Raw genomic sequence first — 13,967 nt, forward strand, 5'->3', positions numbered from 1 at the left:
TGTTTGGCGGGACAAAAAAGTGCAAAAAACAATCCCTCCCTCATATGCTATGTCAATGGAAAATAAAAAATGTGGTTCGTAAAAAGGAGGGTACAATAAAAAATAGATTAAAAAAAGGGAAGAAAAAAAAATAAAAATGGCTCCTGGCTTTCCACCAAATAGGAAATACTGATAAAACTATCAATTATTAACAATAAATACAATACTGTAATAAAATAAATGAGAAAAATCATCATACAAAGATTACATTGCCTCTACTTTATCTTACCTACAACAATTGAAGCAATACTTATTCCAAACCAGATGACCATAAAGATGCCACACCTGGCCGCTGCAATGAAACAAAATCAAGGTCAGTGATGTATCTGCACATCCCGCTGCCTGTAAATATACAGTATGTACGTATACGGTAGATGCCCTGCCGTGCGGTCTTACAGTCATTGTCCATCTTCAGAGAAGAATGGGTTCTGCTGTTGAGCTGAACTGGATAAAGGTTTTTTTATTTGGGCGTTAGCACTGATGACGCAATCATTTGATAGCCATTAATTGCACTTGATAAGACTTAGAAACTGTTGTATCTAGAAGCTGTTTGAGCCCTCTGTGCCACCGTGCTGCCATGTGATTGCTTGAAGGTATAGGCCGGGTCTTACGCCGGGCTTACACTGGCCAATTGAGGCCATTAAATGACCGATGAAATACAAGACCATAAGCGCTCACTGGTATTTTTTAAACAGGCTGCTGAAAATTCAAGGTCACAGAACAATCAATCCCTAAATACAGCAGCGTAATATCGGCAGCACATGTCCTATTTACACGGGGCGATGTGCTGCAGATAACGATGACTTTTATGCCGGCATAAAAATTGAACAAGAATTTTCCACCGCTGGATAATGGTGTACCAATACAATGGTTACCGTGAACACACGTTTCATAAAGATCACCTCATCTTAGAGGGGTTTTAGATATTATGATCAGGGGATCAGGGTTGTAATGATCATAGCTAGACCCGTGGGGTCAGGGGGTCCGCAAACACCAGCCCAGTTTTCTGAGGACGCACCTTCAGATGAAATCCACCAGCTCCCTTCTGCCACAATAGCTATAGTGGCCGCCAGCCTATCAGAGGCCGGAAGCTGACGTTGGCGTGCCTGCCGTGGGCGCTATTATTACAGAATGGAGGACATTATACCAATAAGTGGTCCAGAATGGGGGTCATTTTTACAGAATGGGGGACATTAGTACAGAATGGGGGTCAGGATAGGGAACATTATTACAGGAAGTGACCCAGTATTATTACAGGAAGGTGCCAGGGTGAGGGACATTATTATATTTCAGGAAGGGGTCCATAAAGGGGGACATTATATCAGGAAGGGGCCCAAGACGGGGTACATTATTACAGGATGGTGGAAATTATTACAGGATGGGGGACATTATATCAGGAAGGAGTCAGGATGAGGGACGTTATTACAGGATGTGGAACATTATAACAGGATGGGTGCCAGGATGGGAGAAAATATTTACAGGATGAATAACATTACTACAGGAAGGGGCCAGCATGTTGGACCTTATTACAGGACGTAGCCATGATGGGGGAAATTAGTTCAGGAATGGGCCCAGAATCTGGGAGATTATACCAGAAAGAGGGCCAGAATGTGGGACATTACAGGATGTGGGACATTATAGAATGGAGGCCAGAATTAGGGACATTATTACAGGCTCCAGAACATTATTACAGGTTTGGGGACAGGATTACACGATGGCCTCCAGGATGGGGAACATTACAGGACGGAGACCAGGATGGGGGACATTATTACAGTATGGAGACCAGGATATGAGACATTATTATAGGACCTGGGACATTATTATAGGTTGGGGACAGGATTACAGGATGGGGGCCAGGATGTGGGACATTATTACAGGAAGGGGCCAGGTTGAGGAGCATAACTACATGACGGAGAACATTATTACATGATGGGTGACATTATTACATGATAGGGACCAGGATGGAGGACATTATTACAATGTTCCTAGATCTGACCAACATGCTGGTTGGGGCCCCAGTTAATAATTTTGCCTCTAGAACTCTAGTGACACCACTGATTATGACCCTGGAATAGGTCATCAATATCAGTCTGGTGGGAGGTCCAAAAACTTGTCTCTCCCTCAAATCATTTATGTGCGGCCAGAAGCACACAGAGCAGTGGACAATCTCGAGCAGCGCAATTTAGCTTCCATTCACTTCAACAATCATATGTTACATTTATTAAACCTATATACAAACGAAAGCTATTGCTACTTAGGAAGTAAATATTTCAACATTATTAACAAATACATTTAAAAACAATAAAAAATGGGGGAAAACAAGTGCAGAAAACCACACTTTCAGGATATGTTACCACCTATTTTTTTTTAACATGATAGCTCATTACTATAGAGACATGATTCTTAATGATTAAGATGCCCATAGGCTAGAGTAAAATTAGACACAACACTTATAGAAAAAATACATATATAAAAAAATAATTCCAAGTGGTTTTATATCTCCACCAGCAGTAACCAGTGCATAGTATAGTGCACAGGAATCTGTGGGAGTCCAGTGCCAGTACATAGTTCAACCAATATCTTGCCTAAACCAGTAACATTCCAGTGCAAGTAAATAAAGCAGTTTTTAGCCTAAACCTAGAATGATAAAGTGCTGTGCATTAAAGTGCTTAGTGCTTATAAAGTTAATATGTGGCACACTGGACAGAGTGTGGAGACATACAAGAATTACGCTGCTTTCACACATCAGTTTTTTGCCGTCAGGCACAATCTGGAGAATTTTGTAAAAAACGGATCCGACAAAAGTTGGGAAAATTGTTTTTTCCGGCGGCCGGAGAAAACGGACATAGTAATGTTTTTTGTGTCCGTCAAAAAAAGAACAGCGATGGATCTGTCGCCGTCCGTTGTTTACTATAATGGAACCCTATGGCATCGGATCCGTCAAATGATGGAATCCGGCGACGGATTCCGTTTTTTAAATTAAGCATGTGTTTTCCATTCTGGGGTCTCTCTCGCTCCGGACCTGCTAGTCAGATCCGGCGAAAAAACTGATCCGTCGCATCAGTTTTTCACAATTTGGAAAGATCCGTTTTTTTCAAAATTCGACGGATTGAGCCTGACGGCAAAAAACTGATGTGTGAAAGTAGCCTTAGTCAGTATAAGGAGGTAAAGCTATTTCTGGTTTCCAACTGAGCTAAGTTTCTCCTCCAGTTTCCACCCCACTTGTCAATATAGACCTTATCAGCTCCTACCACCCGAAGTAGATTAGCATTACAATTATGAGTCAACTTAAAATGTCTTGGTATTCGCTTGAGTGCAAAGATATCATGTACCGTACTTCCTTGGCATTTTTGATATCCCTCACGTGTTCACATACTCGAGTCTTCAGTGATCTTGAGGTTAGACCTACAGTATAATAATTTTCTCAAGTGGGCACATTGTATAGTGTGGAGGAACACTGGAGGAGAGTCATAGGAGAATTACTCCTTCAGTGTTACACGTGATATTTTGAGTGATAGCAAAAATTTTTGTTTCATCACTGGAAACAAAGTTAGAAGCTCGAGACGTATTTGCGAAACAGCATTATATCATTCTTGGCTTAGGCTAAAAACTGCTTTACTTCTTTGGCACTGGAATGTTACGAATTTAGGTTTAGGCCAGATATTGCTTGAAATATGTACTAGCACTGGAATCCTACAGATTCCTGGGCACTATACTATGCACTGATTACTGCTGGTGGAGATATAAAACAACTGATTCTGATACTTGAGTCTGATAACTGATTCTGATACCTGACTTTGATACCTGAGTCTGATACCCAACTCTGATATCTGACTCTGATACCTGACTCTGATACCTGAGTATCAGAGTCAGGTATCAGAGTCAGATATCAGAGTCAGGTATCAGAATCAGGTATCAGAAAGGTTTTTTCTGATGTTTGACTTCGATGTATGATCACGTCCTAAAATTGACACTGTATACATATTTTAGGGATGCAATCATTGAGACTATGGTCAGGGGTTACATGCACAAAAAGGGCCGAAACTCACCACTGGGCTACCACCAAACCACCAAACTATTTCTCATCAGTTGCTGTATCACAGCTTCTAAGTTTGGAGACTGCATAATGCATGTGTATATGCGGAATTATCTATGAAGGTTAAGGCTGCGGCTAAATGTATAAGAAAAAAAGTTTGAGCTGAACGCCCTAGCCAGCTCACGTGAATCAGCAACATACATAGGTAGGTGTTCCAGCTCCTTAAAATAATTCCTTTATTCTTCAAGATTAAAACATTATAAATGGCAGAATCCTCATAAGATCTGGATGTGCACAACAAGCACTGATGGTCTAGCACGGTCTAGCTGTATAAGGTTGTGGCTACACAGCAACTTTATATATTTTTTTTATAAAGATCAGATGTTACATGACTGCTGTTGCACTGTTTTGGGAAGAATATGTTTATATAAATGTAGAATATGCGAATGGATCGCCCCCACGTAAGGGCAATGGGGTACTCGGCACTGGGTCCTTCAGCTCAGGGGATGTCATGGTGGCCCGACCCGGTCTGTGGCCCTTTGAGGGACGTCCAATAAAAGGAATAGTGCTTAAGGGGAAAGGTCTTTAAAGGGGAATTGTTCGTGACGCCACCTGTGGTATTCGGTCAGGGTGACAGACGCTGCTTAGGGGTCCGCTGGGGTGATGTAATGGCAGCTAGATGGTATACCTTCCCACAGGTGAAGTGTATCCCCAGGGCTTCCCAAAAGTGTAGAGGGTGATGGTGGATGATGTAAGGCGCAGTGAATAACAAGGACACAAGGTTGCAGTCTCTTTACCTTTACTGGAGGCTTCAGCATCCACAGTCCAGGGTACAGACCACAGGGTAGGCAGAGTCCGGCCGGTCTGAAGGCAAATGCAGAGTCCCCTTATCCAGGTGGAAATCAGTAGCCTTCCTCTAGCGCCTGTGTGTTGTAGTACCTCCCTGCTGAGCTTCTCGGTAAGGTCCTCACAACTGTTGTAGATGTTCTAGATGTTATGTCTTCCTCTCTGTCCCCCAGTTGGTGTGGATAGGACAAACCTGTATGACTGGTGGCATGAGGCTTTTTACAGGGACCCTAGAGATGCCCCAGCCCCCACAAGTTTCCACCGTGCCTCCTGGGTATTTGGTTGGGCAGCCAACGAGGAATTGACTGTCCTGCCGGCCTTTGGAGCAAGGCTTGGAGACGATTGCTCCCTCGGTGTTCTGGCCACCGGCTTATGCGCCTCAGAAGGAGGCAGCCTTTTACAGGGCAGAACTCCTTCTGTTTTTCTCTCCTTGTGCTATGACTTCGTTTCTCACCCGCTACAATACAATTCTCTTCGTGTCCTTCCTTAGGATGCTGCCGCACGTGGGACCATAATAGGGATGGAGCGCCCCCACTGTCGCAGGGCCGAGGGGCACCCAGTACCGGGTCTCTCTGTCTCAGTTCTGGGGTTGTCACGGTGGCTAGACCTGGTCCGTGACCCTGCTAAGGGGCGTCCAATGAAAGTTAAGGATGGTGGTGTGTGGTGCAGGTCGCGATGAGTAACGAGGACACAAGGTTGCAGTCTCTTTACCTCTTTACTGAAGGCTTCAGGATCCTCAATCCAGAGTACGGTTAACAGGGCTGTCTGAGACCGGCCGGTCCGATGGCACCTCCAGAATTCCCTTTGCAGGTGGAAATCTGTGCCTTCCTTCTAGCGCCTGTGTGTTGTAGTACTTCCCTGCTGAGCTCACGGGATAGTCCTCACAACTGTTGTGTCTGTTCTGATGTTCTCTCTCTTTCTGTTGTTCTCCCTCTCTCTCTCTCTCGCTCTCTCTCTGATGGTCTCTTTCTCTTGTCTTTCTCTGATGTTCTCTTCTCACACAACTATTCTATTATTCTTCTTCTTCGTCCCCCAGATGATATGGATAGGACGCACCCGTATGACGGGTAGGCCTGGAGTTCTTCCGGGACCCTAGTGATGCCCCTCTCCCACAATTGCCCCCTATGTCTGCTTAGGTGATTTAGGTGAGACAGCCCGCCTATAACTGACTGTCCTGCCGTTGGTTTGAAGTAATGCTTGGAGCCAATACTTCCTCGGCGTTTCCGGCCACTGGCTACGTGCCTCAGTAGGATTTTGCCTCGATCTTTCAGCATGACTCCCACTGGTGTTTTCTCCTTGTTGCTATGATCTCGTTTCTCACTCTTCACAATAAACCTCGCTTCTTGTCCTTTCCTGAGATACCGCCGCAATGAAGTGCAGGCGCGGTCCCGTAACATTCTTTCCTGTTCGCTAGGCCTCTGTCAGGATCCCACCCCTGACAGGGACCCCCCTGAATCTTCCCCTGCAACACCCTCTGCCATAGGATGTTGCTTGGTTCCAACCCAGTCAGCTTTCTGTTCTAACTTTCTATCTAACCCCCAGTTTTACCAGATTGTGAGGAGTGGCCTAATGCATAGTGCCCTTTGCTCCCCCTGGAGGCCAGACTGTGAAGTGTATAGGTGTCTGTGATACCTGGTCAGATGAACTCCTTCAGTGCCATCAGACGTACCATCACTCCCCTTAGTGGCGGAGCAACAGTACTGCAACAACCAGGACTCTGGGGCGCTGCAGGGACGTATACGTCAACAACAAATTTTGTATAAATCAATAGAACAGGCAAATGCACTTCTAAATATACAAATTCCAATGCCAAGAAGGAAACGTGTAGTTATGGAAAGGATTGAAAAATGGACATTATTCAGCAGAAGCCCAAGACTGCAGGTAGTTGACACAAATCCATGACTGTCCACTGTATCCAGGACGGTTGGGACAAGAGATGAGCGGATCAATTCACGGGACTCTCGTCCAGCGTCCAGGTCAGTGCTACCTGGCTGCTAGACAGGAGATCTGCAAATCTATTAACTTACAGCGTCTCCGGCTTTTTGATTATCCAGGGCCAGAGCCAGGGGTGATCATAACATTATTGCAACCTGTGCAGCCGCACCGCTCCTCCGCACAAGCGCTGCACTCTGCTTAGCCAGGCGCTGGGCACTCAGAGCTCTCACTGGCTCAGTGGCCCGTACGCGAAAGCTCTGCCACAGTTCTGCCCCGCGCTATTTCTCATACTGCAGAGCGCTCCACACGCCTGCCTCTGCCTTCACCGCCGATGGGAAACTCACTGTTTCTTCGTGCGCTTTCTCCTTACTGCCTGGCTTAGTCACACCTCTCCCCGGGTCATGAGGCCTGTCCTGTCCCCTATTCTTTCCCCAGGGCAACATGGGACACAGCCGCCTCAGCAGTTATAGACCCAGCATGATGCAGCCACCTGCAGCCCCGTCTTCCTCCTTTCATGAATACGACCTAAGTATCCAAAGTGAATGTGATTTTATGAAATCTCCTGCCCACGATGCATCTAAAAAGCTGTGCGGTCTTGGTGCATTTTCTCTCTGTATGTTTCTATGTGGAGCCTGAAAAATTTGCACATATAAAAAAAGCTACTGCATTTTTAAGTGCACAATCCTGATGGCCTTGTTTTTGCAGGATGGGTTGTAGTTTTGAATGACGCCATTCGTTTTACCGTATAACGTACTAAAAGACAAAAGTGCAGTGAAATCGTCAAGAAAAAAAACGCAATTCTGCCATTTATTTTTTTTAGTTCTGTTCTCACGGCGTACATTCTGTGGTAAAAATGACTCTGAATCATGATTCTCCAGACCACTCTGATTACGGAGATACCAAACTGTATAGATTTTTTTAATTTAACTGGAGAAAATAAATGATAGAAGCTTTAAAAAAAAAAAAAACATTGGGGGTCCGTGTCGCCATTTTCCGTGAGCCCTAACATTTTCATCTTTCTGTCGATGGAGCTGTGTCAGGTCTTGTTTTTTGCGTGACGAGCTGAAGGTTTTATCAATACTAATTTGAGGTAGATATTGTGCTTTAATGATTTTTTTAATGGATTTTATTTCGGAGACAAATGGTGACCGACAAAAATTCATTTTATTTCATGACTGTGGTGTTTACCGATCGCACTTCCTTTTATGTTTTGATAGAGCGGACTTTTATGAATGTGGTGATACCAAATAGGTTTTTTTCTTTATTTTTAATGGGGGGGTGATTTAAATTTTTATATAGTTTTTTTTTTTTTATTTCACGTCTATACAGAAATACCCACGTTTAGACACAGTCTTTGTATCTGGGTAGACTTATCTATAGATATAATAATATATTAAATATCTATAAGGCTAATTATTCTACAGATACAAAGGTTTGGTGACTATTGTAACCATGGGAACAGGGAGGACGACCCGGAAGTCATGCCTCTCTGCGCTCAGGTGACGCGTGACGCATTTCCTCATGCGCCGGTTGCTGGGGTGACGTCACCAGCGCGACTCCTGCGGTTGCCATCTTGTAAAACGGAACCAGGACGCTGCTGTTAAGACTGTGACTGTCGGTAAGGCGTTGTGGAGCGGGGGCGCGGTGATTCCGGTTGTGTAGTGCTGTGGGCGGGTTACGCCTCTTGTATACATGTTGTCCCCGTCTGTTACCTACCGCTATGTGTACGGCCCCCCTGTGCCCGGTGGGTGTGACGTCCCTGTGCCTTTCCCCAGGGTCTGGTGTGTACAGGGGAGGACGGTTTGTGACTGGTGCCCCTTACTGTCTTGTGGGTTCCCATCCAGAGTGATCTGTGGTGACCGCCATCATGGCGTAGTCTGTGAGCTTTCATAACTAACAGCGAGTAGTGAGTGACCCTTGCTTTCTGCATAGGTTTGGTTCGTACGTCTGTGTGCACACTGTCAGTGCCATCTGCGTACCGACCGTTCCAGGAGCAGACATAGGGTGGGCCCCTGTGCTAGAACAGTATAAGAGCCCCGTGCCGTCCAATAGCTCATCAGAATGCACAATTCCACCTGCTTTGGAGGCAGTTAATCGCCCCCTTACCTCCTGGCCCCTGTGTGGCTTCGCTGGTTGCTCCTCTGGTATGTCCGCCTAGAAGTGACTGCACGGAATAGTGTCGCTTATTCCCTATGAACTTGATGTCTGTAAAGGGCTGCGGAATGTGAGTGCTGCTGAAACTTGGTGCACAGGAGCAGAGCACCGGGAGTATGGAGGTGTGTGGCGTGTTTTTTTTTTTTTTTTTTGTAATGTACATGAGATACTTGCATGCATATAGGAGGCTATGTGGGTCTCACGCTGTATATCTGGCGGCTGTGTGGGGCTCACGCTGTATATCTGGCGGCTGTGTGGGGCTCACGCTGTATATCTGGCGGCTGTGTGGGGCTCACGCTTTATATCTGGAGGCTGTGTGGGGCTCACGCTTTATATCTGGAGGCTGTGTGGGGCTCACGCTGTATATCTGGCGGCTGTGTGGGGCTCACGCTGTATATCTGGCGGCTGTGTGGGGCTCACGCTGTATATCTGGCGGCTGTGTGGGGCTCACGCTGTATATCTGGCGGCTGTGTGGGGCTCACGCTGTATATCTGGCGGCTGTGTGGGGCTCACGCTGTATATCTGGCGGCTGTGTGGGGCTCACGCTGTATATCTGGCGGCTGTGTGGGGCTCACGCTGTATATCTGGCGGCTGTGTGGGGCTCACGCTGTATATCTGGCGGCTGTGTGGGGCTCACGCTGTATATCTGGAGGCTGTGTGGGGCTCACGCTGTATATCTGGCGGCTGTGTGGGGCTCACGCTGTATATCTGGCGGCTGTGTGGGGCTCACGCTGTATATCTGGCGGCTGTGTGGGGCTCACGCTGTATATCTGGCGGCTGTGTGGGGCTCACGCTGTATATCTGGCGGCTGTGTGGGGCTCACGCTGTATATCTGGCGGCTGTGTGGGGCTCACGCTGTATATCTGGCGGCTGTGTGGGGCTCACGCTGTATATCTGGCGGCTGTGTGGGGCTCACGCTGTATATCTGGCGGCTGTGTGGGGCTCACGCTGTATATCTGGCGGCTGTGTGGGGCTCACGCTGTATATCTGGCGGCTGTGTGGGGCTCACGCTGTATATCTGGCGGCTGTGTGGGGCTCACGCTGTATATCTGGCGGCTGTGTGGGGCTCACGCTGTATATCTGGCGGCTGTGTGGGGCTCACGCTGTATATCTGGCGGCTGTGTGGGGCTCACGCTGTATATCTGGCGGCTGTGTGGGGCTCACGCTGTATATCTGGCGGCTGTGTGGGGCTCACGCTGTATATCTGGCGGCTGTGTGGGGCTCACGCTGTATATCTGGCGGCTGTGTGGGGCTCACGCTGTATATCTGGCGGCTGTGTGGGGCTCACGCTGTATATCTGGCGGCTGTGTGGGGCTCACGCTGTATATCTGGCGGCTGTGTGGGGCTCACGCTGTATATCTGGCGGCTGTGTGGGGCTCACGCTGTATATCTGGCGGCTGTGTGGGGCTCACGCTGTATATCTGGCGGCTGTGTGGGGCTCACGCTGTATATCTGGCGGCTGTGTGGGGCTCACGCTGTATATCTGGCGGCTGTGTGGGGCTCACGCTGTATATCTGGCGGCTGTGTGGGGCTCACGCTGTATATCTGGCGGCTGTGTGGGGCTCACGCTGTATATCTGGCGGCTGTGTGGGGCTCACGCTGTATATCTGGCGGCTGTGTGGGGCTCACGCTGTATATCTGGCGGCTGTGTGGGGCTCACGCTGTATATCTGGCGGCTGTGTGGGGCTCACGCTGTATATCTGGCGGCTGTGTGGGGCTCACGCTGTATATCTGGCGGCTGTGTGGGGCTCACGCTGTATATCTGGCGGCTGTGTGGGGCTCACGCTGTATATCTGGCGGCTGTGTGGGGCTCACGCTGTATATCTGGCGGCTGTGTGGGGCTCACGCTGTATATCTGGCGGCTGTGTGGGGCTCACGCTGTATATCTGGCGGCTGTGTGGGGCTCACGCTGTATATCTGGCGGCTGTGTGGGGCTCACGCTGTATATCTGGCGGCTGTGTGGGGCTCACGCTGTATATCTGGCGGCTGTGTGGGGCTCACGCTGTATATCTGGCGGCTGTGTGGGGCTCACGCTTTATATCTGGAGGCTGTGTGGGGCTCACGCTGTATATCTGGCGGCTGTGTGGGGCTCACGCTGTATATCTGGCGGCTGTGTGGGGCTCACGCTGTATATCTGGCGGCTGTGTGGGGCTCACGCTGTATATCTGGCGGCTGTGTGGGGCTCACGCTGTATATCTGGCGGCTGTGTGGGGCTCACGCTGTATATCTGGCGGCTGTGTGGGGCTCACGCTGTATATCTGGCGGCTGTGTGGGGCTCACGCTGTATATCTGGCGGCTGTGTGGGGCTCACGCTGTATATCTGGCGGCTGTGTGGGGCTCACGCTGTATATCTGGCGGCTGTGTGGGGCTCACGCTGTATATCTGGCGGCTGTGTGGGGCTCACGCTGTATATCTGGCGGCTGTGTGGGGCTCACGCTGTATATCTGGCGGCTGTGTGGGGCTCACGCTGTATATCTGGCGGCTGTGTGGGGCTCACGCTGTATATCTGGCGGCTGTGTGGGGCTCACGCTGTATATCTGGCGGCTGTGTGGGGCTCACGCTGTATATCTGGCGGCTGTGTGGGGCTCACGCTGTATATCTGGCGGCTGTGTGGGGCTCACGCTGTATATCTGGCGGCTGTGTGGGGCTCACGCTGTATATCTGTATATCACAGCGTGAGCCCCACACACAGCCTCCAGAGGTACAGCGTGAGCCCCACACACAGCCTCCAGAGGTACAGCGTGAGCCCCACACACAGCCTCCAGAGGTACAGCGTGAGCCCCACACACAGCCTCCAGAGGTACAGCGTGAGCCCCACACACAGCCTCCAGAGGTACAGCGTGAGCCCCACACACAGCCTCCAGAGGTACAGCGTGAGCCCCACACACAGCCTCCAGAGGTACAGCGTGAGCCCCACACACAGCCTCCAGAGGTACAGCGTGAGCCCCACACACAGCCTCCAGAGGTACAGCGTGAGCCCCACACACAGCCTCCAGAGGTACAGCGTGAGCCCCACACACAGCCTCCAGAGGTACAGCGTGAGCCCCACACACAGCCTCCAGAGGTACATCGTGAGCCCCACACACAGCCTCCAGAGGTACATCGTGAGCCCCACACACAGCCTCCAGAGGTACAGCGTGAGCCCCACACACAGCCTCCAGAGGTACAGCGTGAGCCCCACACACAGCCTCCAGAGGTACAGCGTGAGCCCCACACACAGCCTCCAGAGGTACAGCGTGAGCCCCACACACAGCCTCCAGAGGTACAGCGTGAGCCCCACACACAGCCTCCAGAGGTACAGCGTGAGCCCCACACACAGCCTCCAGAGGTACAGCGTGAGCTCACGCTGTACATCTGGGGGCTGTGTGTGGGGGCTCACGCTGTACTTCTGGGGGCTGTGTGTGGGGGCTCACGCTGTCCATAGGTGATGTCCGAATACTTTTAATTTTGCTCATTATTAAGTGATACAATTAATATAAGTAAATGTAATTAAAGTTAGTATTAATATTGAGCACGTTTTCGCTCTACACTACCTATGTTCTCAGTGCTCTTCATTGGTGACACTGCAGTTTTGTCGGTTTTCGTCCAGTTTTGTCCAGATACTTGCCAGCATATCCGGGAGTATGGACTCCACTGTTTAAGTGATGCGCTGTCTCTTGTCCAGAATCTGTAGCTGGTAAGAGGCGGGAGCAGATACACTGAGCCTTTGATGCAACCCTACAGAAAAATGTCACAGGCTGTTTAATCTGGTGATATTGGAGGCCTGCGGAACGCTGGTGAATCAACCTGGGTCGACTCGTTACTGAAAGGAGTTGAGTCATTATCCCAGGATATGCTGACACAAGTCTGTGATGAGCTGCCTAGACATCTGCCACGTCTTATTCGTGTATATATATTCTTTTTTCTCTAACAACGGGAGTCAATATCCCTCATATACCACAGCATAAACTTGAGCACATCAATAGTTGTAACTCTTGACTTATTTTCAGTAGACGTATTTCATGTTAGTGAAGTGATAGGAGATGTTGTCACTTTGATTGTTCGGGGTTTGGCTTCTCAGGTCTGCATTGATTCATGAACGGCACAAGTTGGAAGCGGGTGTATGGGGTGAGCTCGTCCCATGCCCGGCAGCTAATGGCTTTGTTATGTAGCTTGTCCTTGGCGTGAACCTTCTACATGCACTTTAGTATAAGTGGCTTGGAGCTTAATACATAGAATTCAGCATTTCTGGCTATGGAGGGAACCATAAACCTATATTTCTGGATCCCTAACTAGTGTATATAAACCACTTGGTAGAGATGGATAAGTTATCCATAGACAAAGCTGCATACTTAAGGCTCGGAGTTACACTGCTACATCATTAACTAGTAATGGATTTCTGAATGACCACTCTTATGATTATTAGTTGTGACTGGTAATACAAAGAATTACGATGTTAAAGACATTGTGCTCTACTTTTCCTCATTTCCCTCCTTACTGTGGGAAAAGGATTATTTTTCTAAATACATTTATGTATCTTGCCCCATTCCTGCTGTAGGTCGCGGTCACACGATCCTAGCTGTCAGCTTTCACCTGACTTCATGTGATTTCCCCATCCAGCCTAGAGCTTTGTTACTGTGACGTGCTAATAAAGGCCTGAAATGGTGAAAAGCACAGTGCTTTAATGTTGGGTGGCCAAGAGTTCCTTGTAGTCCTAGCCTTATTCATGGTATCTGCAGCTTCTCCATGCATAAATCTCAGTCTAACATGTCAGTTCAGGTCTGTTGCTAAATTCTCACTGACTTTATATTGATGTCACCAAAATTTTAGTTTGGGACTGAGTTTAGACACAGGGTGGTGAACGCTAAGCAATGATCCTTCTATCTGGTGAATGGCGGTCCTCTCCTCTCCCGCTTGATAAGCCACCATGTGCAGATGGAGAATTGGTAAAGATGTGGCCACACTTGCTCACGTTTGT

The 13,967-nt window shown here is 48.7% G+C and overlaps 2 protein-coding genes across 3 annotated transcripts in view; one reads left to right on the forward strand and one right to left on the reverse strand.

Annotated features, from left to right (window-relative positions):
• LOC143809598 (uncharacterized) overlaps positions 1–7,274 on the reverse strand; it is a 31,673-nt gene extending 24,399 nt beyond the window's left edge. Inside the window, exons 1-2 of the mRNA XM_077292643.1 lie at positions 7,201–7,274; positions 269–331 (exon numbers count right to left, since the gene is read on the reverse strand). Coding sequence (XP_077148758.1) covers positions 269–311 — 43 coding nt within the window. The 5' untranslated portion in view covers positions 312–331; positions 7,201–7,274. The remainder of the gene's footprint in view (positions 1–268; positions 332–7,200) is intronic.
• Positions 7,275–8,338: 1,064 nt separating this feature from the next.
• SART1 (spliceosome associated factor 1, recruiter of U4/U6.U5 tri-snRNP) overlaps positions 8,339–13,967 on the forward strand; it is a 36,207-nt gene continuing 30,578 nt past the window's right edge. The window contains exon 1 of one of the 2 annotated variants that reach the window (XM_077287493.1): positions 8,339–8,474. Coding sequence is in view for 1 of the 2 variants with exons in the window: in XM_077287492.1 (XP_077143607.1) it covers positions 8,549–8,600 (52 nt within the window). In the remaining variant the exon portion in view is untranslated. The other variant, XM_077287492.1, reaches the window with a different exon arrangement.

Source organism: Ranitomeya variabilis, chromosome 2, assembly GCF_051348905.1.
Source record: "Ranitomeya variabilis isolate aRanVar5 chromosome 2, aRanVar5.hap1, whole genome shotgun sequence".
Taxonomy (NCBI): Eukaryota; Metazoa; Chordata; class Amphibia; order Anura; family Dendrobatidae; genus Ranitomeya; species Ranitomeya variabilis.